The sequence below is a fragment of the Entelurus aequoreus genome, linkage group LG26 (genome assembly GCF_033978785.1).
Source record: "Entelurus aequoreus isolate RoL-2023_Sb linkage group LG26, RoL_Eaeq_v1.1, whole genome shotgun sequence".
In the NCBI taxonomy this organism is placed as follows: Eukaryota; Metazoa; Chordata; class Actinopteri; order Syngnathiformes; family Syngnathidae; genus Entelurus; species Entelurus aequoreus.
The window spans coordinates 15829256-15856619 of NC_084756.1; the positions used below are offsets into that span (position 1 = coordinate 15829256).

At 38.6% G+C, this 27364-nt stretch overlaps 2 protein-coding genes across 2 annotated transcripts in view; one reads left to right on the forward strand and one right to left on the reverse strand.

Annotated features, from left to right (window-relative positions):
• Nucleotides 1–27364, reverse strand: part of LOC133643551 (POC1 centriolar protein homolog A-like) — a 56647-nt gene that overhangs the window by 24571 nt on the left and 4712 nt on the right. The window contains exons 2-9 of the mRNA XM_062038187.1: nucleotides 21998–22082; nucleotides 21753–21924; nucleotides 21473–21652; nucleotides 19429–19536; nucleotides 19226–19341; nucleotides 14184–14317; nucleotides 4322–4390; nucleotides 4096–4239 (exon numbers count right to left, since the gene is read on the reverse strand). Coding sequence (XP_061894171.1) covers nucleotides 4096–4239; nucleotides 4322–4390; nucleotides 14184–14317; nucleotides 19226–19341; nucleotides 19429–19536; nucleotides 21473–21652; nucleotides 21753–21924; nucleotides 21998–22082 — 1008 coding nt within the window. The remainder of the gene's footprint in view (nucleotides 1–4095; nucleotides 4240–4321; nucleotides 4391–14183; nucleotides 14318–19225; nucleotides 19342–19428; nucleotides 19537–21472; nucleotides 21653–21752; nucleotides 21925–21997; nucleotides 22083–27364) is intronic.
• Nucleotides 24304–25334, forward strand: LOC133643198 (B9 domain-containing protein 2). The gene has a single exon (XM_062037621.1). It carries the CDS (start codon nucleotides 24620–24622, stop codon nucleotides 25145–25147), a length of 528 nt encoding a protein of 175 aa, XP_061893605.1. The 5' UTR covers nucleotides 24304–24619; the 3' UTR covers nucleotides 25148–25334.

The following is a 27364-nucleotide window of genomic DNA, read 5'->3' on the forward strand; positions in this document are numbered from 1 at the left end:
CACTTAACACAGGGGGCATGAGAATGTACGACTCATCACGTATGGTCTGCAGATAGGGCATCAATTAAAGAGGCCGGAGAGAGACAAGGATGCAGAGTGTTGTTGTGCGTGAGAGGAGGACCTTGGCTTTGCCCTTGTTGATGTAAGCAAAACTGCAGCAGCCAAATGGTTGAAATCTAAACCCATCCCTGAGGTTCCCTGACTGCCAGCCTTTGACACCCTGCCGCTTTTATGTGTGAAAGCAATATCTGACGACGCACAATGCATTTCAATATTTAAACAGAAGTTAATGGCCACAAAGCCCTGTGACCTTGTTTACCTTTTCTGAAAAGTCTATTATTCACACTGAGAAGCTGTTACAAGCAGACCTCAACAGCCTAGGGTCAACTTTAAAGGTCCCACATCATGCTATTTTTCACAAAGGTTAGCAACACTAGCGTAGCTATGCGAGCTACAGCAACATCTCGCTAGGTAAGCCTATTGGCTAAAGAAAAATAAAATTATCAAACTTACAGCTATCACGTTTGTATCTGACTGACAGGTAGTGGCAGAGGCTTAATAATATAATGTATAGCAAAGTCTACTGTTTTTTGTATACTGTAATAATAAACTGAATTACTAATAACATAAACATAACTAAAGAGAATTGTTTGTTTTGCAAAATGTGACTTCTTCCCGAAAGTAAAAAACTTTGGTGGTCAACCAAGCCAAGATGACTGTTGTGCAGCAAACAGAGTGCAAACTATCGGAGACTGCAAAGGGCCTAGATCTTACCATTAAAACCAGATACAGGCAAATAATCTAATTATGCAATAGAATAGATCCCAATACTTTATGACAAAATGATTTGTCGTGTGATATCAAGGATTATCTGTCGGTAGGGTTCCCACACATATCAAACTATCTTGTGCTCTAGGCGTCATTCAACACTACAAAACAGTTGAAAGCTTGGAAAAGCATGGAGGCCTACAACTTATTTGTGTGTGGCTGGGTCAAGAAAATTGGTATCAAGACTCTCCCGGATAAATATGCATTGTTAATGCTCGGGTAAGGTCGCATTGCATGATTTAACTTTGCGTCTACAGCCATGTACGTTGCCTTGTTGCTGTTGCATGCAGCATTTACCAGTATGCATGTTCTTTCCCGTCTATATCAAAATATAACTATAGATGTCAAAATTGTGTATGTACTGAAAGCTTAATTTATGCTTGCTGCCTTTGGTAAAAGCTTAACTCTTTTAAGTTTGCTTTCTTTTATTTAGACTTGCCAAGTTGGTGCTTTAAAAAAAACTTGTAGCAAAAATCCAGATAATTTTTAAATGGAAAATACTTAATGTTAAAAGTATATCAAACACCCCTTTAACGAAGTAATCACTGCAAACTTGTGCATTCTTCAGCTCTGCTTCCTTGGACTGGAATGTGTGCCACTTTTCTTGTCATTTATTGTAAAATATTGTACTCTTCCACCCTTCTTGATTACCTCTTAAGGAACCCTGAAAAAACGTTTATCTTTTTGGTGATTTGAATGGTTTGTACAGCCCAAAACAATGCAAGCATGGATAAAGCGGACCTGTCTTTTTCTCCTTAACCGGTTTGTCAGTTTGTAATTTGAACTAACAGAACTGGAGTGAATCATGACCGAATTTTCAACTCTTGACCAGGCTCACAGACGTTTAGATGGTAGGAAATGTTCAAGCCTTGTCAAATGGACAGCCCGTACGAGTACTCGTTATAATTGCCCTGGTTGTTTTTAAGTTAATATTATCGCTGCCAGTTACGGTTACTGCCAGTAATCACATACACACAAACACAATACAACAAAGAATGGCTCACCAAATGCCACAGGAAAAATAGATTTGTGTGACTATACAGTGACTATTTTTCTGTAGATAATGATCTACTATTGCATTACTGACATAGAATATACAGCTTAAAGGTCTTGATGTCTGTCTGGTTGTTTTCAGTACTGACTGACTGTGGCATTTATTGATGTTTTGCGTTAGCATACAACATATATGATGTCAAATTAAAACATTGCATACTATTCTGCAAGGAGGTTATTTTTGTTGTTGTTATTCTGTGTCTCTGACCATTCAGGTATCTCAGAACTAAATTAAGTGTATGCAGCAATGTTAGTGGAATGTATGCAAATCACCTTACATCATATTCTGATACTTATACATGATTCTTTATATAGTATGAATATTCGCACACTTTACTATTCAAATTAATTCATGAGGTCAGAAATGCTTTCACATCAAAGTAAAGGTGCAGGGCAAGATGAATATTTGTCGCCCTGCATGAGAGGTATGAATGAGAAATACACAGACTTCAAAGGCTTCAATGTGCTCTGAGGGAGAAGGCGGCATGAAAACACTAAACATGAGGGCATCTGTGCCATCAATATGTTTATTTTTATACAAGTGTACAGCATTTGTTTGCATAAACCTGTGTGTGAATCTTGTGAGATTATGCTATGTACTGTAACCGTACAATTCAGCACATTTCAGCAGCCTTTTAAATCACATCTACTCAAGGGACAATACTATCAAGATTAAAATTAGAAATATTTTAGAGTAGTCGGTGTAGAGCTTTTATAGCAGTATAAATTTATTGTCCACTGAAAATGAGTTAACACACAGCCATTAGTGTCTACATATGGGAACACAAATAAGCACACCTGTGTGACGTGGGAATATTTAGTCTGAGTATTATCTTGGACTACATTAATCCTCTTGGACATGGAATTCACCAGAACTGCAAAGGTTGTTGGAATACTTGTAAAATGCTCAACAATACATGTTGGAATGATTTATTCCTCCCCCAAAAAAACGCAAATTATGAATGCCTGCACCACACATGTTGCCCAAGAGCGCCACCTCCAGAGGTTAAAAAATTATCGATTATCCAATGCATCGCGATTAGAACATGGACGATTATTCGATCCATTATTTATGTATGTTGAATAATATAATGCGGACAGCTCTAAAATGCGGTATTATTGTGAATGTTCTGTAAACGTTTGGTTTTAACTAACCATGGGAGAACCATTAGCTAACATTCTGTGTTAGCTGGGTTAGCCTGGAGAGGAAAAGCTATGATGGGCAGAGCGCTTAACTGGCGTGAATGTGAAGTAGTGAAACAAGAAAAGAATAAATACTTTGTACACTTCAACAGAAGGCTAATAGGAACCACGTTACAGCAGAAAGTAACCAGCCAAAAACAGGAAATTGGCCAGTAGATTAATAAGTCAGGAAAGACGAAAATAACAATACAGTCCGGCCCCCGGTGAGTAGATAGACGACACACGTCTTTGAGCCGCTCGTTTAAGGCAACTGGGTCCAACATGCCTGAACATTTTGTGGTTTTAGAAGGCAAATACATTTAATTAAGGATGCCTGCTCGCCAAGTACGCACTTTTATTTATTGTTTCCGCTTAGCAGGCTACTACAGCTCAAACGCATCTAGTACACACATATATACGGTATATCCACACATATATATGTAGCCTTGTAGACATGTTATTAATATGATTACTAATTGAATGTAATACATGTAGAATATATATTTCATTTGTGATATATTAAAAATATATAATATAATAATTATAGAGGTGTAAATAATGGATTTATAATCGAATCGTAGCCCTTGAATCAGGATATGATAGGATAGACTTTATTTATCCCACAATGGGGAAATTATGTGGTTGCAGTGCATATAGAAAAAGTCCACAAAAAATAAAGCAAAAAAACAAATTGAATCGTGAGGTGCAGAAGATTCCCACCTCTATCCAGTACCATGCTCGATAATAGGCAAGACACAATCTTGCTACTCATTTGTGTTGCCAGCTATTTAGACAATAAAGGAGTGGTTGTGCGGTGAATCGTTTTCAGTGGACATTAAATATATATTCCAATAAACTGTACACTACTTGAAAGTATATGCAAGTCATATTTACAGTCTGAGTAGATATACTGAAACCGACATACTCCCTTTTCTGCACTACTGTCGCCAATTGTGTATTTAAGGGGAGCTGGTGTGTGCGTGTTATTGTGAGTGTAAATGTGTGCGTGTGTGTGTTACTGTTTGAACCAACCTGGCCTTGGTAAGCATATGTCTGCCATTTGAAATGCACAGAGTCTGCTGAGCTGGCGGGTGGCACCTGGTGATGGCAAGAGGTGGACCGCTGCACCCTGACTGTGTCACTGCACTCATCAAAGTTGCTCTTCCACACCATCACCTAGAGTTCAATGCACCGTTGGTCACAGTAACTTACATATATCAATGGTTACTATGAAACATTTAAATTGGCTAAATCAGACCTGTTCATCAGAACCCCCTGAAGCAAAGTATTCTCCGGTTCTGGAAAAGGCCACACTATTTACAGGACCCTGCAGAGAAATAGAGAGGCAATCACATCGCATCTTCAAGACACCTCAAGACATTTTTACTGCAAACTACTTCCCCAGCATGGGGGCCTAAGAAAGAAAGCAGAGATGCAGAGGAAGGGGCAGAGTCAAACGTTGGTCAGTGCCAACAATGATCTCTGTAGACGTGAGTGGAATGAACAGGCCGGTTTGTGTGAGGAATGGTTTCCCAGAAGCACCTGAGAGAAACAGACACTGTCACCGTGGCAACGCAACAACCTGACAGACAGTATGTTCTGTTTCTGCTCTGACTAATGCCTGCTGCCAGGCTGGCACTTGCCATGACTAGACATACACACACACATGCTGTACATTACCATAGCTTTAGGTTGGTTGTGTTATGATTTGCGCATTTTCAGCTTTTTACTCCAATCATCCACCCATTAGAAATGAAAATAATGGCCCACACTAAAGGTCTTCTGTCAACACACTCAACCCCGATGACCTTTTTCAAGCTCTGGCATATTTTAGGGATTGGGCAGCCTGGAAAAAAATGCATGTACAGGACAGCCAATGTGTGGCTAATTTGCAAGTATGTAGTAAGTAAAGTATGCTGTACCCTGTAACTAGAGAAAACATTTTTGGTTGAAAAAAAGTGTTAAACACAGCGCTGTCATCAGTATCTAATTTATTACTGTGCAAGGAGGACAATAGCTGCATTTTAAATAATATTAATAGTCAGCATCCAGCAAAATAGCTGCACATTCCAGCCCATTTTTTCGATATTTGTTTATTTTTAAAATGCAATTTGTAGTTGAATCACTGTAATGTGCTGAGTGTCAACATGCTGTCAGCATACATGCTATATAGTTGTATTTAATTTATTTGCTGATTTTATGCTAAAAACTAATTCTCGTTACTTTCACTCCTTGTATCTTGTAAATTAAATAAAGTTGCCTGGGATGGATATGGACATATTTAAGCAGTTCAATTTGTATTATTAGATCCAAAGTTGGAAAAAAAGACTAAAAAGTACATACATTTTGAGAAAGTTAAAAGGGCCCTATTATACAAAACCACCCTTTCCTATCTATTGGTACCTGCTGGTGTGTATTTGGTACAGGCGTGCCCAACATTTTTTCCACTGATGTCCGCACACTGAAAAATTAAAGCATGCGGGGGCCATTTTGATATTTTTCATTTTCAAAACCAATACAACATATATTGTAGCCATTAGGGCTTCCTTCAGTTTTGGTAAATGTTAAAAGGTCCCGGGGACCTAAAAGGGTCTCTTTCATTAAAGTGTTAAAAGTGATATATATATATTTTTTTTTACTTTCAACGCTTAAATATTTATAGAACAACTATAGATCTATCTGTTGACATAAAGTTTAAATTCTATGTTTTATGCCTTTTTGTCAAAACCGCCTGTAATAGATTTGGCTATTTTTTTAAAGACAGTTCCAAAATAAAAAACTGCCTACATGGCAACTTTGTTATTAGATTAGTAGCACATCAAAATGTTCTCGTTACATTACACCTGTTTGCTCTTTTACTCCACGTTTTAATGCTTTTTGTGTAATCAATTACACATTATTTTTCAAATGTGTCGCGGGCCTTTAAAAATAAAAGGTCCCTAAGCCCCACTTTGGACACCCCTGATTTGGAAGCTGGATAGGTCCCGAAAATTTTAAATCAAATCGTTGAGGCATTGAGGAAATATTTATAAAACAATCTTAGCTTCTTTCATACTTCCAGGAAACAAGCTATCTGTCATTTTCCCTATTGGTGCCGTCAGCAGATTATCCATACAATGTAGAGATTTACCCAAAGTGCTTTGCGCGGGTCCACCATTGTGATCCACATTGTAATTAATAAGCTCCTCTTTTTCGCTATGATCTTGTTTTGGGGCTGACTAGCTTGCACATGCATCCTCCGCTGTTGCCATTTCTAATACAAAGTAGCATATAGTTCAAACTTAATTTGTCAGTAGACTACATATGGAAGCACTAAAAACTACAACAATGACAGGGAGAAGACGCTGTCGAAGTGGAGGCACGTAACTAAAACAGACCACAAAACGGCGCATCCTGGAGATACTGTCAGAAAGCAGCTTGAATATGGTCTGTAAAACATAATCTATATAAAGTTTTGACCAAATTGTGCTCTACATAACATGTACTCCACAATTAAGTCAATAGTTCTTTAAATGTAGAAATAAAATCATAATAAAGCTACTTTAAAACAAGCAAATGGCACAGATTCGGAGGAATGGCCCACAAGTTCTATGTCTTGAGGGGCCTTTGAATTTAGAGGTTTCACTGTAGTCTGAAGGCTCCCAGCTCCAACAGACTGCAGTCGTTGCTGAGCCAAAAAGAACAATGACACAAATGGCGAGTGTGCATGAGATGACAAATTCATAGGTGTCAGGAGAGAGAACCAAACAAAGCAAGGACTCATGACAAGTGAGCTAGCACATATAACACTAAAATGTGCAAGATGGGATTTCACTGGTTGTTAGACCTCATACCAGTCCAGTCTGGCCAAATAAAATGTGAGAACATCAGACATTGAAGGAAACAGGCAGCAGTTGGACAAACGGAAGGACCAGAAACAAAGAAGGAAGAAGAACAGGAGGTGGAGAGGATCTGTATGAACAGAGGAAGAACACGTTCTGTTTCTGAGATGAGTCATTATGAGTGGGCTGTTTGCCTGGCAAGTACTAAAATAAACTGTATACACATACACACAAAAAGAAGTAAATGAACACAAATTCTGTACTGTCTTCAGCAAAACAAAGTTGTAGAAGGTCATCAAAAAGCTGACACAATGAGTAAAAGTAGGACCATGGCTACATTCAAACACAAACCTGTTGAACAACTAGTGTTACATTATTGAGTCACTTTTTACATCCAGGCCAAAAAATATTAATGCACCAGCCGAATGTTGAATTAAACTTGAGTTATCTGGTGAATAGGTACCTTCAAACAATGGATTGAGCTATTTGAGGGGTTGCGTACAGAGACCACACAAAAATAGTGAAAAAACTCAAGTAATTGAGACGCCCATTAAAAAAAAAAAAGTCTACTTTTGAGATTTTGGACCTAGATTATGCTGGTGCATCAAGATGTCACTGTACGCTGTACACTGACTTCCTCTCGCTCAAAACACCCTCCTATCACTTGTAAAAAATAATAAAAGTGATTGCTGTGATTAAGGGTGCACGTTTAACATTTTAACCTATCATTTTTAGGCTGATATTAGGAATTATGACACCACACCGATTATTTAAATAACATTAATATACAGTACAGGCCAAAAGTTTGGACACACTTTCTCATTCACAACACAACTGATGGTCCCAACCCCATTGATAAAGCAAAACATTCCACTAATCAACCCTGATAAGGCACACCTGTGAAGTGAAAACCATTTCAGGTGACTACCTCTTGAAGCTCATCGAGAGAAGTATAAGAGTGTGCAAAGCAGTAATCAGAGCAAAGGGTGGCTATTTTGAAGAAACTAGAATATAAAACATGTTTTTAGTTATTTCACCTATTTTTGTTAAGTACATAACTCCACATGTGTTCATTCATAGTTTTGATGCCTTCAGTGACAATCTACAATGTAAATAGTCATGAAAATATAGAAAACGCATTGAATGAGAAGGTGTGTCCAAACTTTTGGCCTGTACTGTAGGTCTGATAACTGATACTTTTTATTTATTTAATAATAAGTATTTTTGGCTTAGTGTGAGTAAATCAAGCACAACTTTGCTCTAACGTGCATGCTGCATAGGTGTGATCGGCCAAGGACAAAAATGTAAGATAATATACGGCACCCCTTACCAAGATGCCCTCAGACCCCCGCAAACATATGCTCCGTAAATGATAAGAATATAATGGAAGATTTCGTCAAGCATTTTTGTTGTCTCCTGTGGTAATTTTACGTACAGGGATTTTGGGGAGTGGGGGTGCCAGAAACATGTTCAACTTTATGCTTTAATCATTTAAAATGTGTTGTTTTGCACGAAAACATACATTATTGGACAATGTATTTCCCATTAATACGTTTTAGTACAAAACATTCATCAAATCAATTTCCGATTTGATTATCCATTTTCTACCACTAGTCCCTCTATAAAAGCATAAATATGTTTGACAATAATAGAAAAAAGTTTGAATATTGTTTGTAATGGGGGCCCGAGGGCCTCAAAATTAAATTCAGCTTAGGGCCCCAATTTAGCCTGGGACAGCCCTGACACAGTGACATATTTGGTCTGGTACAAAGATAGGCGGAATGGGTTGAACCTTAAACCAACATTATTTATAATATTAAAAATGTTTCAAGGTAATTTACTTTCTATGAAGTTTACAAAAACTTAATTGAAAAAATTATTGCATTACACTTCAAGACTTCTAATAACTGAGACTCCAGCTGACACAATTCACACTTCAATATATAGTTCTGGTTAACATTTAGAACAGCGAACTTACTGCTTAGCAATAATCAACCTGGCTTGCAGTGTTTTCATTACTTTGCCAGCCCAGAATCGTTTTACATTGTTAATGGCACCATGAAAATAATAATTAATGGAATACATAATTACCTGCATTAAAAAAACAAAAGACAGTATGGACTTTTTCTACCTGCAAGGGCGTAAGAATAGGTTTAACATAAAAACCAGACAAATTCGTAAATAGTTTGAGCATAAAATTGTCATAAATTAACTACAACACAAAACATCCACAAAATGCTGTCATATAGTTAGATCTTTAAAAAAACAACTTTCTGACAGAAAAAAACTAAAATTCTTGGAAAAACTAATTGTTCACTCTTTAATGTCAATTTAAAACGTAAAGCATTTTATTCTATGAAAATAAAGTCTAATAAACAAGCATTGTTCTCCTACAAGAACACCATGAGGATCAGTGCAACAGTTTGGCTAACAAACATAAATAGAAGTGATGCCTCTCACGTCTAATACTAGGGTTGTATGGTGTATCAGTATTATAGAGTACCCTAGTACCTAATGAATTAAAAAAGGTACTATACTCTCTTAGAAAAAAAGTGTTACTTTTTTCAAACGCATGCTGCCATGCGGCAGTGACCATGCTGAGCTGAGGCAAAAGGTTGAGTGAGTCAACACGCACACACAGAGCGTATACAAGCAGAAACAGGGCGGAGAGGAAGAATGGCAAAATAGAGGTATTTTGGCTTCAAAACTAAGGATAAAGGTGACGTTTTAAATATGCAAGATTTAGACCTGCACAAGGAGTTTCAAGAGCGACAGGTAATGTAGTTAACCAGCTCCCGTTGTTCACATATGGATACATAGATGTGCAGACAGCTAGTTGGCTTGTTGCCAATTATTAGCGGAGTGAAAAACACCCACATAGCGTAAACTAATGCAAGTAAAATGACTGAACTTTGTAACAAATTCCCACAATTTGATTTGTTTTATCTTTAACAATGCGTGATTTACTTGCTACATGTCTTGTCTGTATAGTTTTAGCCATAATATAGTTTTTAATATTTATTAATTATTGTATTTGTCAAAAAGCACAGGCCAAGAGTGGAAACCATAAATCATGATGCATTTAATACAATGTCAATAAATATTTCTATTCTATTCTAACCTAATCCTACAAACCTCGTTTCCATATGAGTTGGGAAATTGTGTAACATGTAAATATAAACGGAATACAAAGATTTGCAAATCATTTTCAACCCATATTCAGTTGAATATGCTACAAAGACAACATATTTGATGTTCAAACTGATAAACTTTTTTTTTTTTTGCAAATAATCATTAACTTTAGAATTTGATGCCAGCAACACGTGACAAAGAAGTTGGGACCTTTATCAACAACATCCAGAAACGCCGTCGGCTTCGCTGGGCCTGAGCTCATCTAAGATGGACTGATACAAAGTGGAAAAGTGTTCTGTGGTCTGACGAGTCCACATTTCAAATTATTTTTGGAAACTGTGGACGTCGTGTCCTCTGGACCAAAGAGGAAAAGAACCATCCGGATTGTTATAGGCGCAAAGTTGAAAAGCCAGCATTTGTGATGGCATGGGGGTGTATTAGTGCCCAAGACATGGGTAACTTACACATCTGTGAAGGCGCCATTAATGCTGAAAGGTACATACAGGTTTTGGAGCAACATATGTTGCCATCCAAGCAACGTTACCATGGACGCCCCTGCTTATTTCAGCAAGACAATGCTAAGCCACGTGTTACATCAACGTGGCTTCATAGTAAAAGAGTGCAGGTACTAGACTGGCCTGCCTGTAGTCCAGACCTGTCTCCCATTGAAAATGTGTGGCGCATTATGAAGCCTAAAATACCACAACGGAGACCCCCAGACTGTTAAACAACTTACGGTAAGCTGTACATCAAGCAAGAATTGGAAAGAATTCCACCTGAGATGCTTAAAAAATGTGTCTCCCCAGTTCCCAAACGTTTACTGAGTGTTGTTAAAAGGAAAGGCCATGTAACACAGTGTTGAACATGCCCTTTCCCAACTACTTTGGCACGTGTTGCAGCCATGAAATTCTAAGTTAATTATTATTTGCAAAAAAAAATCAAGTTTATGTGTTTGAACATCAAATATCTCGTCTTTTGTCAGGCATTCAATTAAATATGGGTTGAAAAGGATTTGCAAATCATTGTATTCCGTTTATATTTACATCTAACACTATTTCCCAACTCATATGGAAACGGGGTTTGTAGACCTGTCCATCAGATGGGGACATCTCTACGCTGCTGACCCGTCTCCACTCGGGATGGTTCCCGCTGGCCCCACCATGGACTGGACTTTCGCTGATGTGTTGGACTTTCACAATATTATATCAGACCCACTCGACACCGAGGATGTCGTTGTGGCTTGTACAGCCCTTTGAGACACTAGTGATTTAGGGCTATATAAATAAACATTGATTGATTGATTGATAGATTATGGCAGGCTTTATGTAATATATTAAACTGTAAATTACTCTTTAAGTGCATTAAGAAAAGCCCAGTGTGTTTAATGACTTTTATTTTTAATTCTAATCTTATAAAATTGTCTTTAGGTGCAATAAGAAACTTATTTTTAATGTATCAATATTTTCTGTTAAAATTAAGTCAATAGTGACATTATAGTGGTCCCCTTTATTTCAAAAAGTATCAAAATATTGGTTTTGGGACGACCCTATCTAATACACAATCTTAGTCCTTCACCAATAATTCAGCATGCTGTCTATTAATAGCCTACATTCATCGGGAAAAAAAATCACAACCTGAGCTCACAGTGCAAATAACCTTGGCGTCGATTGTGTGCCATTCTTCACGGTTTCAGAGAAAGACTTTTGGGGTGCTATTTGCACCAAATGTTCTGCAAACATCGCACAAGGAGCAAAAAAAAAAATTGAGCTTCTAAATAATAATTATATTACAAAAGATATAAATCAGTTATCAATTTTCTGTCTAGAGAGGCAGGAAGTTGTTGGTATTGGTGTCGGCTTGAAAAAAACTAATTGTGCATCCCTCGTTACAATTATTAGATTGGATTCGACTCCAGAACCCTCCCTGTCTTTCCTCAATCGTCGTTGTTAGCTAGCGATAAAGGAAGCTAACAAGCCAAATGTATAGAACAGGGGTGGGCAATTAATTTTCACCGGGGGCCGCATAAGCAACCCGAGCACTGCTGGAGGGCCACACGACAATATTTCAATTAAATTTTGCTCAATATTATTTTTGATATACCGTAAGATAAATAATAATGATGATAATAATAATAATAATTAATAATAATAATAATAATTTAATTTAACCTAACTTAACTTTATACAAAAGCAGATTGCTTTTGATGGTCACTTTATCCTGCATTATCCAACATTTTTCCCCATCAGATTTGGACAACCATCTGTTGTTAAAAATAGTTTTTAATCATATTTATTTGATATTGTTTTTTATATTGGTTTTATATGTAATTGTTTTTTTTTTTATTCAGTCATTGGTGGAGCTAAGGATAATATTTGAATATTGTTTTTAATATTGTTGTGCAGCACTTTGGAAACATTTTGTTGTTTAAATGTGCTATATAAATAAAGTGGATTGGATTGTCACACCTGCCAGCTTGTCCCAACACGCATTTACCTCTGTGAACAAGTCATTACCTGTGGTTGTCTCTTTAATTGACTGCATCAGAGCTCTCATCCAAAGTTAGCGAAAAACAGTCCATGTCTCCGGGCATTATCAGCGCAACAAAGTCCAATAAGCACTCCTTAATAAACTCTCCGTCAGAAAACGCCTTACTTTTTCTGGCGCTTTTGTGAGAAATGACGAAACTTGTCCTGACGGCTGCATCTCTGGGGGTGTGAAATATGGCACAAAGTCCTTGTTGGGTTTGCAGTTTTACCATCAACGCATCAGCCTCCCTTGCGCGCGCTTCATCAGACACATTCCGGTATTTTCCCTCGTGTTTCTTTGTGTAGTGGCGATTAAAATGATATTTAAACACAGCAAGCTGTGTACCACACATTAAGCACACGGCTTTATCATTAATTTATGTAAAGAAATACTTGGCAGTCCATCTCTTGTTGGAAACACGCCAATCCTCATCAACTTTTCTTTTTTTAGCGTCTCATCACTTGTCTCTATGCACCTTCCCTCACAGGTTCCCCCCGGACATACGGCATAAATAACACATTTCAAAATAAAAGCAGCACAGTTGTATTGCGCGCACGACATAGATGTTTTTTAAACTTTATTTTGTCATTTGTAATTGCGCCGTTCAATTCACTCACAATCGCACACGCGCATACGTCCACACGGAAGTAATACAAATAACGCTTTTCAAAACAAAAGCAGCACCGTTGTATTGCACACTCGACATAGATACTTTTTTAAATTTATTTTGTAATTTATGATTGGCCTCACGCGGGCCGGACAGGGATGTGCAAAGGGCCGGATGCGGCCCGCGGGCCGTACAATGCCCAGGTCTGGTATAGAAGCACAAACAAGGTTTATGCCCTATGTATGCCTCACAGACTTATAAACATACCGGTATTTTAAATGACAACATGTATATGTACTCAACATTACTGAATGATCATAAAAGATGATCAATAGAACAGAGGGAGTCGGGGTGAAAGTCTAGCCTTTAGCCTGGTCATCAGGCTGGCGCTAGAACTGCCAATTCCATCTTCCTAGGCAGCTGGTCGTGCTACGCAGCTCAGGTGTGTTGCTGCTTGCTCGCCAGAGAAGGTAAGATGTTATAATGCTGCTTCACTGCTTGCGTAATGTAATTTCAGTAGCAACTTGTGTTGACCTCACTGTATGTTTTGAGGCCTGACTGTAAGAAAGTTCAATGTAGAACGTAACATAGGACATGTATGCTGTACTGTTCGCTGTATTTTATGCTTTATTATCACATATTTATACATTTTTACAGAGTTAGGATGAATGTGATGTCTTTTTGTGGTAAAAAAACAAACTGCATATTGTTGTTGAGGATAAGCACAATTGGGGAGTTTTTCCACAAATAAATAATTATTTTAACTAAACAGCTCTGAAATTGCATGAACATGAGTGTCGAATCGCATATATGCTAGGATATGCGATATTCAATTGTTTTGTTGTTGTGCTTTTTACCTTTTTGCATTGCTCTGAAAGTATTTAAAAAATATCTAGCATATTCTACATCTATCCTAAGCAGTCTTTTGCTACTTTGTGTCATTTGCAGCAAAAACATTCCGTTCTTATCACCAACATTTGGCCAGACTCTGAATAATTTCAGACTTACCTACACAGTATATTTGTGTGTTGTACCTGGTGTCCGTGAAGTGTGAACAACAGTTTTCCCTCAACAAGGTCCAGTATCTTGGTTGTCGAATCATTGGACCCAGTGAGAAGGAAATTACCAGACGGATGAAAAGACAAGCTGTTCATCACACCACTGTGGACTGGAGAACACACATACACACACACAATAAATCATTATGATGAACTGTATAAGAAACATAAATGTAGCACGTATTGTAAAACTTCAAACAACATTTACAATAAGAGCAGTATAAAGACTACACAATAAGTTTTACTTTTCATGCGTATCCTTCAACACAACACAAGACCGTTATTTTATGTACTCCATTGTAGCTTTTGACAAACTCATTGTGCACATTTCATACATTAAGGCAGGGGTCACCAACCTTTTTGAAACCAAGGGCTACTTCTTGGGTACTGATTAATGCGAAGGGCTACCAGTTAGATACACACTTAAATAAATTGCCAGAAGTAGCCAATTTGCTCAATTTACCTTTAACTCTGTTATTATTAATAATTAATGATATTTATCTTTGTGGAAACACTGATCATCTTAATGATTTCTCACAATAAATATATATAGAAACCGATAAATATCAATATGCAACACTTTATTTTTATATTTTCTCTAAGTGCACATTTTTCAAATTGAACATTTTCAAATGATTACTTCTAAGACAGTCTTGTGAAATCACAATATCCCATTTTAACTAGCTAGTCACTAACATTTTTTAACAAATCATGAATTACTTTGCACCATGTTTGTACAAATAATAACTCATGTAAAATACAAAAGTAAACTCTCACATTTTTAAATCATGTCACACTTTGAAATGGACACCAAATCTGTTATCTGTTTCTTTGTTAGTTAGTGGGAAGCCTGGCATTGCATGCTGTTAACTAGTGTGTTGTACTCTGGTGTGTAACTTGACACTGCAACTCTGAGTGAGTCTTACAGATGTGCATCAGTGAGGCGTGTTCTGTGTTTGTTCTTGATGAAGTTCATGTCAGAAAAGGCTGATTCACAAAGATAAGATTTTTCCTCATTGTTTGCGGAACCTTCTTAATCTTTTGGACATATTTTCACAGCAATCTGGCCTTAAGCTTAATTATGATAAATGTAAAATGTTAAGGATCGGAAATCTAAAGGGAACGTCCTTTCGAATGGAATGCAAAGTGCCTGTTTTGTGGACAGATGGACCAGTTAACATACTTGGTGTTGTTGTCCCAGAAAATCTGGAAGATCTAGGCTCAGTAAATTATGATAATCGACTAAGAAAGCTGGACAAAATTATGCAATTATGGAAAGGGAAATCCCTAACCTTGTATGGTAAAATGTCTATTGCCAACTCGTTAATTATTCCTCAATTTATTTATTTGTTTTTGTCATTACCAGCTCCATCACAAAACTTTTTTAAGATTTATGAGCGGAGTGTCTTCGATTTTGTCTGGAACGGCAAACCAGAAAAGATTAAAAGAAAGGTTTTGTACAAAGAGTATGAATATGGGGGCCTGAAACTTCTCAACCTTGAAGCTATGTGTCTGTCTTTAAAAGCATCAATTGTTCCAAAGATGTATTTAAACATTGAGTGGTACACAAATGTCCTGTTGGACAAAAAACATGTACTGTATCAAAAGAAATTGTATCCTTTTTTACAAGTGATCCCCTCCCAGAGAGTCTGCTGGGAAACATAAAGGAAACAATCCACTCATAGTGGTGTTTTCAATTTTATGTGCCAGAAAAAAGAGACGATATTTTGCAGCAGTTAATATGGATGAACTCTAATATTGTAATAGATGGAAAGCCTTTCTTTTGGAAAAATATGTTTGAAAGAGGAATCATTTTTGTCAATGATATTATCAATGAGAATGGTAAAATTATGAAGTATGATGAATTTAGAGCTATGTATGGTGATGCTTGCTCAAGCTTTTCATTTTATCAACTAACTGGAGTAATTGGGAAAAGATGGAAACAAATAATTAATTATGGAACTACTAAATTATTAGTTTGTAAACCTCTAATAAGAAATTCTAGTTGGCAAAAAGGAACTAAAATAAATAGAAAAATATATAATTTTTATTTAATAAAGAAATCTCTGAAGGCTGCCTCATACAACACAAATGGAAAATGGGAGGACTTTTTTGACTGCCCGTTGCCATGGGATGCCATATTCAAACTAATCTATAAAACCACTATCGATGTGCAAAATCGTTATTTTCAAATTAAAATTATTTATAACTTCTTACCCACAGGGAAAATGTTAAAATTATGGAATATGACAGAGTCAGATGATTGCCGATTTTGTTGTCAGGAGCCTGAATCCACCCTGCATTTGTTTTTGTATTGTCATATTGTGTCTTTGTTTTGGGTGGAAGTTGAAAAAATGTGTTTAAGGATTGGTTTGTTTATGAAGCTTAATGTGGTTTCTGTTATTTTAGGAGAGTTACCGGTAATTGACAATCATGATTTAGTCAATTTAATTATAGTACTCAGTAAAATGTTTATTTTTAAGGCCAAAAACAGATATTCACTTAGTATTACTTTCTTTAAAACATTTATTCAGTATTTTCTAACTTTAGAAAGTTACATGGTTGAAAACGATAATGATGCCAAAAAACATTAAAAAAAAGATGAGAAGTCCTCAAAGGCTTATTTTGAAAGTATAATTATGTTTATAGATTATATGATATCTGTTGTTGTGTTCCCTAATTTGAGTGACCTGGACATAATCTGGACTGTACATAAATGCTTATTTTGAAAATGTAATTTTGTTTATAAATTATATGCAATCTGTTGTGTTCCCTAATTTTTTTCTGTGTACATGAATGAAGGTGTGTGTTGCTGAGTCCAACTTGGACATTATCTGGACTGGGCCTGGTTTAAAAAACCCTTTAAACAAATCTAATTTCATTGGCAACCTGGTCTGTTGAAGATAAGGCCCTTTTTTAAAAAATAAAATAAAATAAGATAAATAAATAAAAAACATTTTCTTGGATAAAAAAGAAAGTAAAACAATATAAAAATAATTACATAAAAAATAGTAATTAATGAAAATGTTAGTGGACCAGCAGCCTATACAATCATGTGTGCTTCAGGGACTGTGTCCCTTGCAGATGTGTTGTCTATGTTGTGGGAACCAGAATATTGGTAGCAGAAAGAAATAACCCCTTTTGTGTGAGTGGGTGTGGATGAGTGTGCATGGGGGAGGTTGTTTGGGTTGATGCACTGATTGAAAGTGTATCTTGTGTTTTTTCTATGTAGATTAAATATTTTTATTTTTTTTTACATTTTTTTTTTTTTACATTTTTTTTTTTTTTTTTTTTTTTTTAGAACAGGCCGGCGGGCGACTCATCTGGTCCTTACGGGCGACCTGGTGCCTGCGGGCACCGCGTTGGTGACTCCTGGTCTATGTTGTGGGAACCAGAATATTGGTAGCAGAAAGAAATAACCCCTTTTGTGTGAGTGGGTGTGGATGAGTGTGCATGGGGGAGGTTGTTTGGGTTGATGCACTGATTGAAAGTGTATCTTGTGTTTTTACTATGTAGATTTAATTTTTTTTTTTTTTTTTTTTTTTTAAATTGTTTTTTTTTTTTTATTGTTTTTTTTTTTTTTTTAGAACAGGCCCGCGGGCGACTCATCTGGTCCTTACGGGCGACCTGGTGCCCGCGGGCACCGCGTTGGTGACCCCTGCATTAAGGCATGCAGTAAGTGGATTCTGGGAGCACTGCAGAAGTGAACCAAGGGCGCTCTCTGCTGGTTGGAATGATATAATACATGTCTAGACAGAAGAGAAGAGTGGTGTCTAGTAATGTCTACAACACTAACATCTCTCAGTACGATGCAGTAGTTATACACCACAAAGAAAAAGATAAAGTTACATGAATATTTTGACAATAAATATTATCATCTTCACCCTACAGAGTTAACTTATTCTGGCCGCTTTTACTCTTTACTTGGATCTAGCGCTTTCGGTTACTACCTGAAGCTGGTGACCATATCTGAGGGTAGAAAGGTAAATTTACCAGTAGATCGAGGGCTTTGCCTTGTGGCTCAGCTCTCTCTTTACCATGAAGGCACAATACAGCGAACACATTGCTGCAGATGCTTTGCAGATTCATCTGTCCATCGGACCCTCCTGCCTTGTGAATAAGACCCTGACATACTTTAACTCCTTCACCTGGGAGAAACACCTTGCTCCCAACCCCAAGGTTTCAAACTAACCATTTTACAGCTGCGAACAATGGTCTCAGATTTAAAAGTGCTCAGTCTCATCCCAGAAGCTTCACACTCAGCTGTGCCACCACAGTAAACACTGGAGATCACAGTTTGACAAAGTCATCAGGACCACATCATCTGCAAATAGCAAAGATGTGATCCTAAGGCCCCTAAAGTCGACACCCTCAATTCCTTGGCTGCGCCTAGAAATTGTGTTCATAAAAATTATGAACAGAACTGGCGACAAAAAGCAGCCATGGCAGAGGCCAACATTCAAAGTTAACAAATTCGACTTAATACTGACAATGTGAACCAGGCTCTTGTTTCGATTGTACAAGTACAGTAGTGTGCCACAAATCCATTACTCCCAGAACACCCTTCACGTGATACTGCAAGGGACACGGTCAAATAATTTTTCCCAGTGCACAAAGCATGTGCACCATATCCAATGTTCCAGGACCAGGATGAGAACCACATTGCACCTCCTGTAGCCAAGGTTAAATTAACAGTAGTACCATTCTTTCTAACACTCTGGGAAAAAAAACTTTCCCAGGGAAGCTGCTCAGGCTGGGGAGTGTGATCCACATGTAGTTGGAACACACTCTTGGGCCACGCTTTTTGAAAATAATTTAGCGACGAAAGTAAGTGTAAGCAGTGGATAACTATTGTTCATTATTAGCTCAAATCACAGCTAAGATCTTTTTAGGATTGCTAACTAAAACAAGTAAGAGTATAAATATTTTGGTATGGAAATAAACGACACCATAAATATGAACTACTCTTAACTGACCTGAAAAAGGCTCTGATTGTTTTTGTAAAGAGGTGTACCTACCTTGATAATGTTGGAGCATCTTCAGGGATCTGATGTCCCACAACTTGACTGAGTTGTCAGTGCTCGCTGCAGCCACACATGTTCCACTGGGATGAAAATCCACATGGTTTGCATAACTGGAGAAACGCAGGAAAACACACATACATTAAAGTTACGCTTTACTTACGCAAGTTCTTCGAAAAATTTTAAGAAAAGGTGCTCACCCTGCATGTTCATAAAAAGAGTGAATGCATTCCCTACTGTTTTTGTCCCACAATTTAATAGTTTTATCGTCACTCGAAGAGATGATCAAGCGATTGTCTGGAGAAAACCTGCAACAGAGAGTCAATGTCATTTAAAGGGGTCCTATCCTGCTCATTTTAGAGGCTTTTACAATTCTAATAATGGTGTTTCTTTGAATAAAATACTTGGTTAAATGTGCCTCCTTGATGTTTTGGTGTTGTCATAAACTATCCAGTCTACATGTGATTTGTGGACTTGGAGAAGGCATTCGACCGTGTCCCTCGGGAAGTCCTGTGGGGAGTGCTCAGAGAGTATGGGGTATCGGACTGTCTGATTGTGGCGGTCCGCTCCCTGTATGATCAGTGTCAGAGCTTGGTCTGCATTGCCGGCAGTAAGTCGGACACGTTTCCGGTGAGGGTTGGACTCCGCCAAGGCTGCCCTTTGTCACCGATTCTGTTCATAACTTTTATGGACAGAATTTCTAGGCGCAGTCAAGGCGTTGAGGGGATCCGGTTTGGTGGCTGCAGGATTAGGTCTCTGCTTTTTGCAGATGATGTGGTCCTGATGGCTTCATCTGGCCAGGATCTTCAGCTCTCACTGGATCGGTTTGCAGCTGAGTGTGAAGCGACTGGGATGAGAATCAGCACCTCCAAGTCAGAGTCCATGGTTCTCGCCCGGAAAAGGGTGGAGTGCCATCTCCGGGACCCTGCCCCAAGTGGAGGAGTTCAAGTACCTCGGAGTCTTGTTCACGAGTGAGGGAAGAGTGGATCGTGAGATCGACAGGCGGATTGGTGCGGCGTCTTCAGTAATGCGGACGCTGTATCGAAGAAGGAGCTGAGCCGGAAGGCAAAGCTCTCAATTTACCGGTTGATCTACGTTCCCATCCTCACCTATGGTCATGAGCTTTGGGTTATGACCGAAAGGACAAGATCACGGGTACAAGCGGCCGAAATGAGTTTCCTCCGCCGGGTGGCGGGGCTCTCCCTTAGAGATAGGGTGAGAAGCTCTGTCATCCGAGGAGGCCACGGGGAAGACCCAGGACACGTTGGGAAGACTATGTCTCCCGGCTGGCCTGGGAACGCCTCGGGATCCCCCGGGAAGAGCTGGACGAAGTGGCTGGGGAGAGGGAAGTCTGGGCTTCTCTGCTTAGGCTGTTGCCCCCGTGACCCGGCCTCGGATAAGCGGAAGAAGATGGATGGATGGATGGTTAAACTATCTGCTTGCTGAGAGGCTTCATATACTTTTTGGTCATTTTTATGAAAGGTTCCATGAATAAAACTGCATGTGCCCCTCTAAATTTAATTGGACCTGTACCTGTACATGCACAATGACAATAAAGATCATTCATTCATTCATACACCAAAACAAAGGTTAACATAAGCCTAATGCTAATCAAGGACCAACTGTAAAAACACTAGTCAGAGGTCTCATTAGGCAGGAGTATTTTGCTATTTTTGACAATCTAGGCCAAAAACACTAGTCAACAATTACATAACTGACAGTGTGCTGGTCAAATATCCTATATCTGTCCCCATTCTGCTTTTTAGGAGCCTTCTGCAAAAATACTAGTTTAGGATCCTCTATATGACAGTATTTTACTGTTTTAGGAGTACTAGTAATAGTCAAAGATTTAATCAAAAACAAAAATCACTTTGCTGATTTAAGGACTTAATAAAAATGCAAGTCAAAGATCCTATAAATGACAGCAGAGACCCTCTATGACATGATTCTGCTGTTTTAAGTGAAGTGAATTATATTTATATAGCGCTTTACATAGTGAAACCCATGATCCAAGTTACAATTAAACAAGTGTGGGTGGCACTGAGCGCAGGTGGGTGAGGTAACGGCCAACCGAGCCACGCCGCCCCGTTTCAGGAACTTGCTGCAAAAATAGGAGTCAAATATCCAGGATCACTCTGCTGTTCTTAAGAAACCAAACCCAAAAAATATATTCCATACTGAAAGCATTTTGCTATTCATGGGAACCGGCTGCAAAGCAATCTACAGTAAGTGCGTGTCTCATACCTGGCACAGCGGACCCAGTTGATGTGCTGGTTGAGAGAGAAGAGGAACTTTTGCCGGTGCAAGGTCCAAACTTTGACCGTCTTGTCATCGGACGCCGTCACCAAAGACTGGCCGTCGCTGGAAAAGTTGACGCTTCGCACCGTGGCAGTGTGAGCCTTGAATACGGTTGATTCAGCCTTCCTGTACACACACACACACACACAAATATGTTTCTTGTTGTGTTTATTAATGGCTGGTACTGAAAGATAATTCATAAATTCATCCATGTCTTTAAACATACATGTTGGGCACCCAAAGGCGTACAGTCTTGTCTCTGGAACTGGAGGCTACGAGGTGACCCGAGGGAGAAAATTGGACCGACGTGACAGCGTCTTTATGGCCGTTAAAACGATATGCGCGCCTTTGAGGTTTCATGTTCCAGATCATCACACAGCAGTCCGTTGAGCTTGTTGCTAAAGGAAAATGGAGCAGAGGTGAATAGAGTAAATATCCAAACACTTTATAATGAAAAAAGAGAGCCGTTACCAATCTGCTTCATGTTGCTGCTGAAGTCCACACCAGTCACGGTGTCCTTGTGGCCCTTAAAGTTTCGTTCGAGTGTCGGATCAGGCTGTGTGGAAAGACATACAATTAACACATAGTAAAGTCAAATGATGAATTATGTGCGATATTCCTAAGTATGATATCGATATACATATATATTTATACTCATTAAGATAGATAATAATTAACTTATGAACAATTGGTTGCTAGGAGCTCTGCAAAAACGTTTTGCTTGATGGGGACCATGTCTTGTTTTCCAACCAATCATAATCAAATTGTATACTAAAGGAGTGTACTAAATTTCATGGTGATTCACCAAAACACACTAAAAATACAGTGGATTGTTTTGTAGTGCTTGTTGAGCTGTTTGAGAAGTTTTAAACTAAACTAGCTGTTTGAACCTTGTTCAAAGCAAAAATCTTCGTAATAAAAAAATATAACAAGAACAGCACGGAACAGGATAGTAAAAACCATTAGTGGTTTAAGAGAATATATATATATTTTTAAATCATATGAATTTTTAAACCCCTTCCAAAATGTTATTTTTTTCACAATTACTAATGATATTGAATATAAAAGTGCTTGTCCCCCGAGAAATTAATCTGGCATTTGTGGTTGTCGTTTACTATCTGCATGCAGCGCATACATTCAGAAGCAACTAACAATGTGCAGTGATGTTGTTGCCACAATGGGCTAAACATTCAATAACACAGGCTACATAGTAGGGGTGCGTGTTTGGACAAATATTTCATTATTTTGTGTACAGGGGTTTGAAGATAGCATTACCCCTCACAAACAAACACAATACAATCATGTGAAAATATTAAGACACCCCATGGACCTTCTTGCATTGCCTAAATTTTAAACAATCAGTCTAAGCATCAATTTGATTGCAGCCTGAAGCTCACAACATATTGCATATTTTCTCATAACCGTGTATACACATGGTATCCAATGCAGTAGCTGTATTTAAAATCTGTCATTATAACCTGATGCAGAACTGCACTTGTTATAATACATCTATACCACTTCATTAGGGTCACAGCTGAGTTAGAGCCTATGCCAGCTTTTTGAGATTTGTGAGGATGCCGGAATACCCGCAAAAACCTACACACACAGTGGAAGAACTTGTAATGTCCACACATTCACACACACGTTTCAATAGAGATTATTATCCAGACCTCATTCACAACAGTGTTTTTTAAGAACAAACTCATAATCTGTTTATGCAATCAAAGTTGCTCAAACTTGATGATCTTGTTAAACATCAATAGTCTTGTATAAAGCATTTAACAAATTATTGCCGCCTAATCTACAACGTTTTTTTATAACAAGTGCAGGCTCATAACTTGAGAGGCTTTGGATATTTCTCATTGCCGAGAGCTCAAACCACACGTAAATGTTTTTTGTGTCTGTATGCGAAGTAAAACTATGGAACAAACTGGACTTACAACACAAGCAATGCCAAACTATTAATCGATTTAAACTATTATACAAACATCGGGTCTGGTTCAAATATAGAGATGAGGGTCTTTAATTTGACCTGCTGTTGTACTCTGTCTCATAGTGTTAACATGTGCTCAATGTTTCCTTACCATTGTTGCTATGCTGTCTATTACCATTGTTGCTATGTTGTCTATTACCATTGTTGGTATATTCATTCTTCCTACATTGTTGATAAAAAATTATTGTTACAGTGTAATAATTATTGTTACCTGTGGTAATGTCACTATGATACAACCTTTGTATTATAATCCTTAAACAAAGTAACAGTGAAACTCAATGTATTAATAATCACTGAATGGAGAACTGGGGGTGGGATTAAATAAATTATCTTCTTCCCACTCCCTTTCAGGCAAAACTGGACCATCATGCTTACATACTGTACATTACTGTTTGCATCATATTAATTTAAATTATGTGTTGTCTACCTTGTACTTTTTATGACATTGACTGAAATAAATGAATAAATGAAGAAAAAAAAGACCTCTAGAGACAATGACTGGCATGCTTACTTAGTGGTACGACACTGTGTGCATTTCATCATCTTGACTAAATAAGGTTGGTAAGCAATATATCAAGACACCCATTAGCATATATGCATGCACATTAACACCACTGCGAATTTTATTTTAAATCTATAAAACAATTGCAAGCTTTGTAGAGGCAAATCACTGATTTGGCTCCTACTGTTCTGGCCCAATGAGAATGTCAAGTGCTCTATTATGTACCCGCCTGGAGGCGCTGTTTCTTTGCTTGGATTTGTTTGTAGGCGTCGAAGAAGTGGTCATTCTTAACTTGGGCTGTCCCGCCTGTTGTCTCTTAGGCACGGTCTCTCCTTTGTACATCCATCGCCGCATTCCACAATCCAATCACGTTGTCAACTTGTTTTGTAAAAAGTGTTCTTTATACAAAGGGCGACACTGATCTCCCATTCAAGTGTCACAGAAACTTTTTTTTCTTTCGTATTTTTGTATTTTCTGACAGGCAAAGCGCTGGACAGCACCTTTGCTTTGAACAAGCGACGTTGCCAAGGAGACCTACGCTTTGACGCTGGCGTAACACAGCTCTTATGCTGAGGGGATAGATGGACGTGTAGGTGTCATGGCAGAGTTGCACGTTATAGGGCAGCTGGTTGGAGCTACTGGCTTCCCCAGCAACAGCTTGTTTTGCAAATGGGGGGTTCACACTGGAGGAGCATGGCGCCTTCTTTCGGGCTTAAAGCAAGGACAGACCCAGGTGGATAGCCCCCAAACGGGAGACATGGCGTACTGGTGCCACCCTATTGACTTACATTACGCCACCAAGGGACTCCAGGGCTGGCCCAAGGTTCACCTGCAGGTCTGGCACCAGGACTCCTTCGGCCGCTGCCAGCTCTACGGTTACGGCTACTGCCACGTTCCCTCCAGCCCCGGACACCATCGCGTTAGCTGCGGGACTTGGAGGCCACTCGGCTCCTGGCAGGAGCAGCTAACGCAGACGTTTGTTGGCGGGGGACCGCAGCTCAAGAGCCCGGATCTCATCTACAGCGGAGCGGATAGATACAGGCTGTACACCGAGGCTATGGGGACCGTGGAGCTTGAGCTCGGCATCATCATGAGACACTTTGACAAATATGGCGTCGAGAATTGATTTTTTTGGTGTTGGCATCTTCAATCTGGGTGCTTTTGACCAAAGTTAGATGCTTACATATAACTTTTATTAGCATGTATAACGACGGTATAGATACAACTGCATGTCCCTCAAGTATATCTATACCGAATGAAATGTGACTTAAGTCTACTGCAAAAACGCGAATTAAAGATCCTTTTTTTTATGACAGGAACAATCTGCTGTTTACAATGATTTGCTGCAAAATGTTCATATCAGATCAAAGATTCGACGTCAGGAGTGTCAAACTCATTTTAGATCGGGGGCCACATGGAGAAAAATCTACTCCCAAGTTGGGCCGGACTGGTAAAATCACTGAGCAATAACTTAAAAATAAGACAACATAAGATTGTTTTCTTTGTTTAAAACTAGAACAAGCACATTCTGAAAATTTTAGAAATCATAATGTTGTTGGGGTTTTTTTTTACACTTACATGTTGCGTTTAATAGTAATCTTTATTTGTCGTTGTTTACACTTTCTGAATAATAATTTTCAATCTATCAAGATGAAAAAATGATCAATATAAAATTACAGGATGTTATTTATGTAGTTTGCTCATTTCGCTCGACTGGTGCACTAATATGTGGTTTTTTTTTTTTCACATGTAGCATAATCTACAAAGATACAAGAATTGCTATTGCGACAGCTAGTGGACACATTTAGAACAGCGGTTTCTTTCATTAAAAAATGTCGGCTCATTTTTATACTTAGCAAACTCATCCCGCAGGCCGGATGAAACCTGTTCGCGGGACGTACGTTTCACACCCCTGTTCTACATGAAAGGCAGCAGTCTGTCGTCTTTAGGAATCTTGCGCAAAAAAGTCTACCGCTTGTCTCTTTCGGGGTCGCGGGGTTGCTGGACCCGACCGATCTCAGCTGCATTCGGGCGGAAGGCGGGGTACACCCTGGACAAGTCGCCACCTCATCGCAGGGCCAACACAGATAGACAGACAACATTCACACACTAGGGCCAATTTATGTTTTTGGAGGTGGGAGTAAGCCAGAGTACCAGGTGGGAACCCACGCAGTCATGGGGAGAACATGCAAACTCCACACAGAAAGATTGAACAATTTATATAAGACAGAAACACTGCTGTTTTAAGGACTTATTGCAAGAATGCTAGTTAAAGATTGTATTAATGACAATTGCTTGTATACCCACACGTGACTTCTTCCCGGAAGCGAAAACATGTGGTGCTCAACCCATCCAAGTTGGCTGTTGTACAGCAAACAGCGCGCAAACTATCTGAGTACAAAATAGGCTTTAATCTTCCTGCAACAAGAAGATACAAGCAAAAATGTAAACTATGCAATAGAATCTATCCCTATACTTTATCAAAAAATGTGTCAAGTGATATCCAATCAAATTCAATCCACTTTATTTGTATAGCACATTTAAACAACAAAAATGTTTCCAAACTGCTGCACAACAATATTAAAAATATTAAAAACAATATTCAAATATTATCCTTAGCTCCACCAATGACTGAATAATAACAAAAAATAAATGAATATAAAACCAATATAAAAATAAATATGATTAAAAACGATTTTAAAGGGTAAAACCAATTAAAACAGTAAATAGAAATCAAAATTTATAAAAAACACATAGGACAACAGAGGACTGAGGACCACACAACTCACGTAGTGTTAAAAGCCAAAGAATAAAAGTGGGTCTTAAGACGAGCCTTAAAACACTCCACTGTGGGAGCAGTTTGAACATGGAGGGGCAGAGTGTTCCAGAGCTTAGGGCCGACCACAGAGAAGGCCCTGTCTCCCCTACATTTAAGTCTGGTCTTGGGCACCACGAGCTGGAGCTGGCCTTCGGACCTCAGAGCGCGAACAGAGTGTAAATTTAAAATATACTGATGTGCCAGTCCATGTAAAGCTTTAAAAACAAACAGCAAAGTTTTAAAATCAATTCTAAGATGAACAGGGAGCCAGTGCAAACTCTGAAGAATTGGGGTTATATGCTCGCGTTTCCTGGCCCCAGTTAAAAGTCGTGCTGCCGCGTTCTGGACTAACTGCAACCGGGAGAGAGCTTTTTGGCTTACTTACTTAGACTTAGTTCCTCCCATTCCTGTTGGAACATTGGGCGACAAGTCCCCCCAATTTGTTCCGGTCACTTCTTGCTCCATGCCAGCTGACTCCCATCTCTCTCAGGTCTTCCTTGGCTGTTTGTCTCCACGTATTCTTTG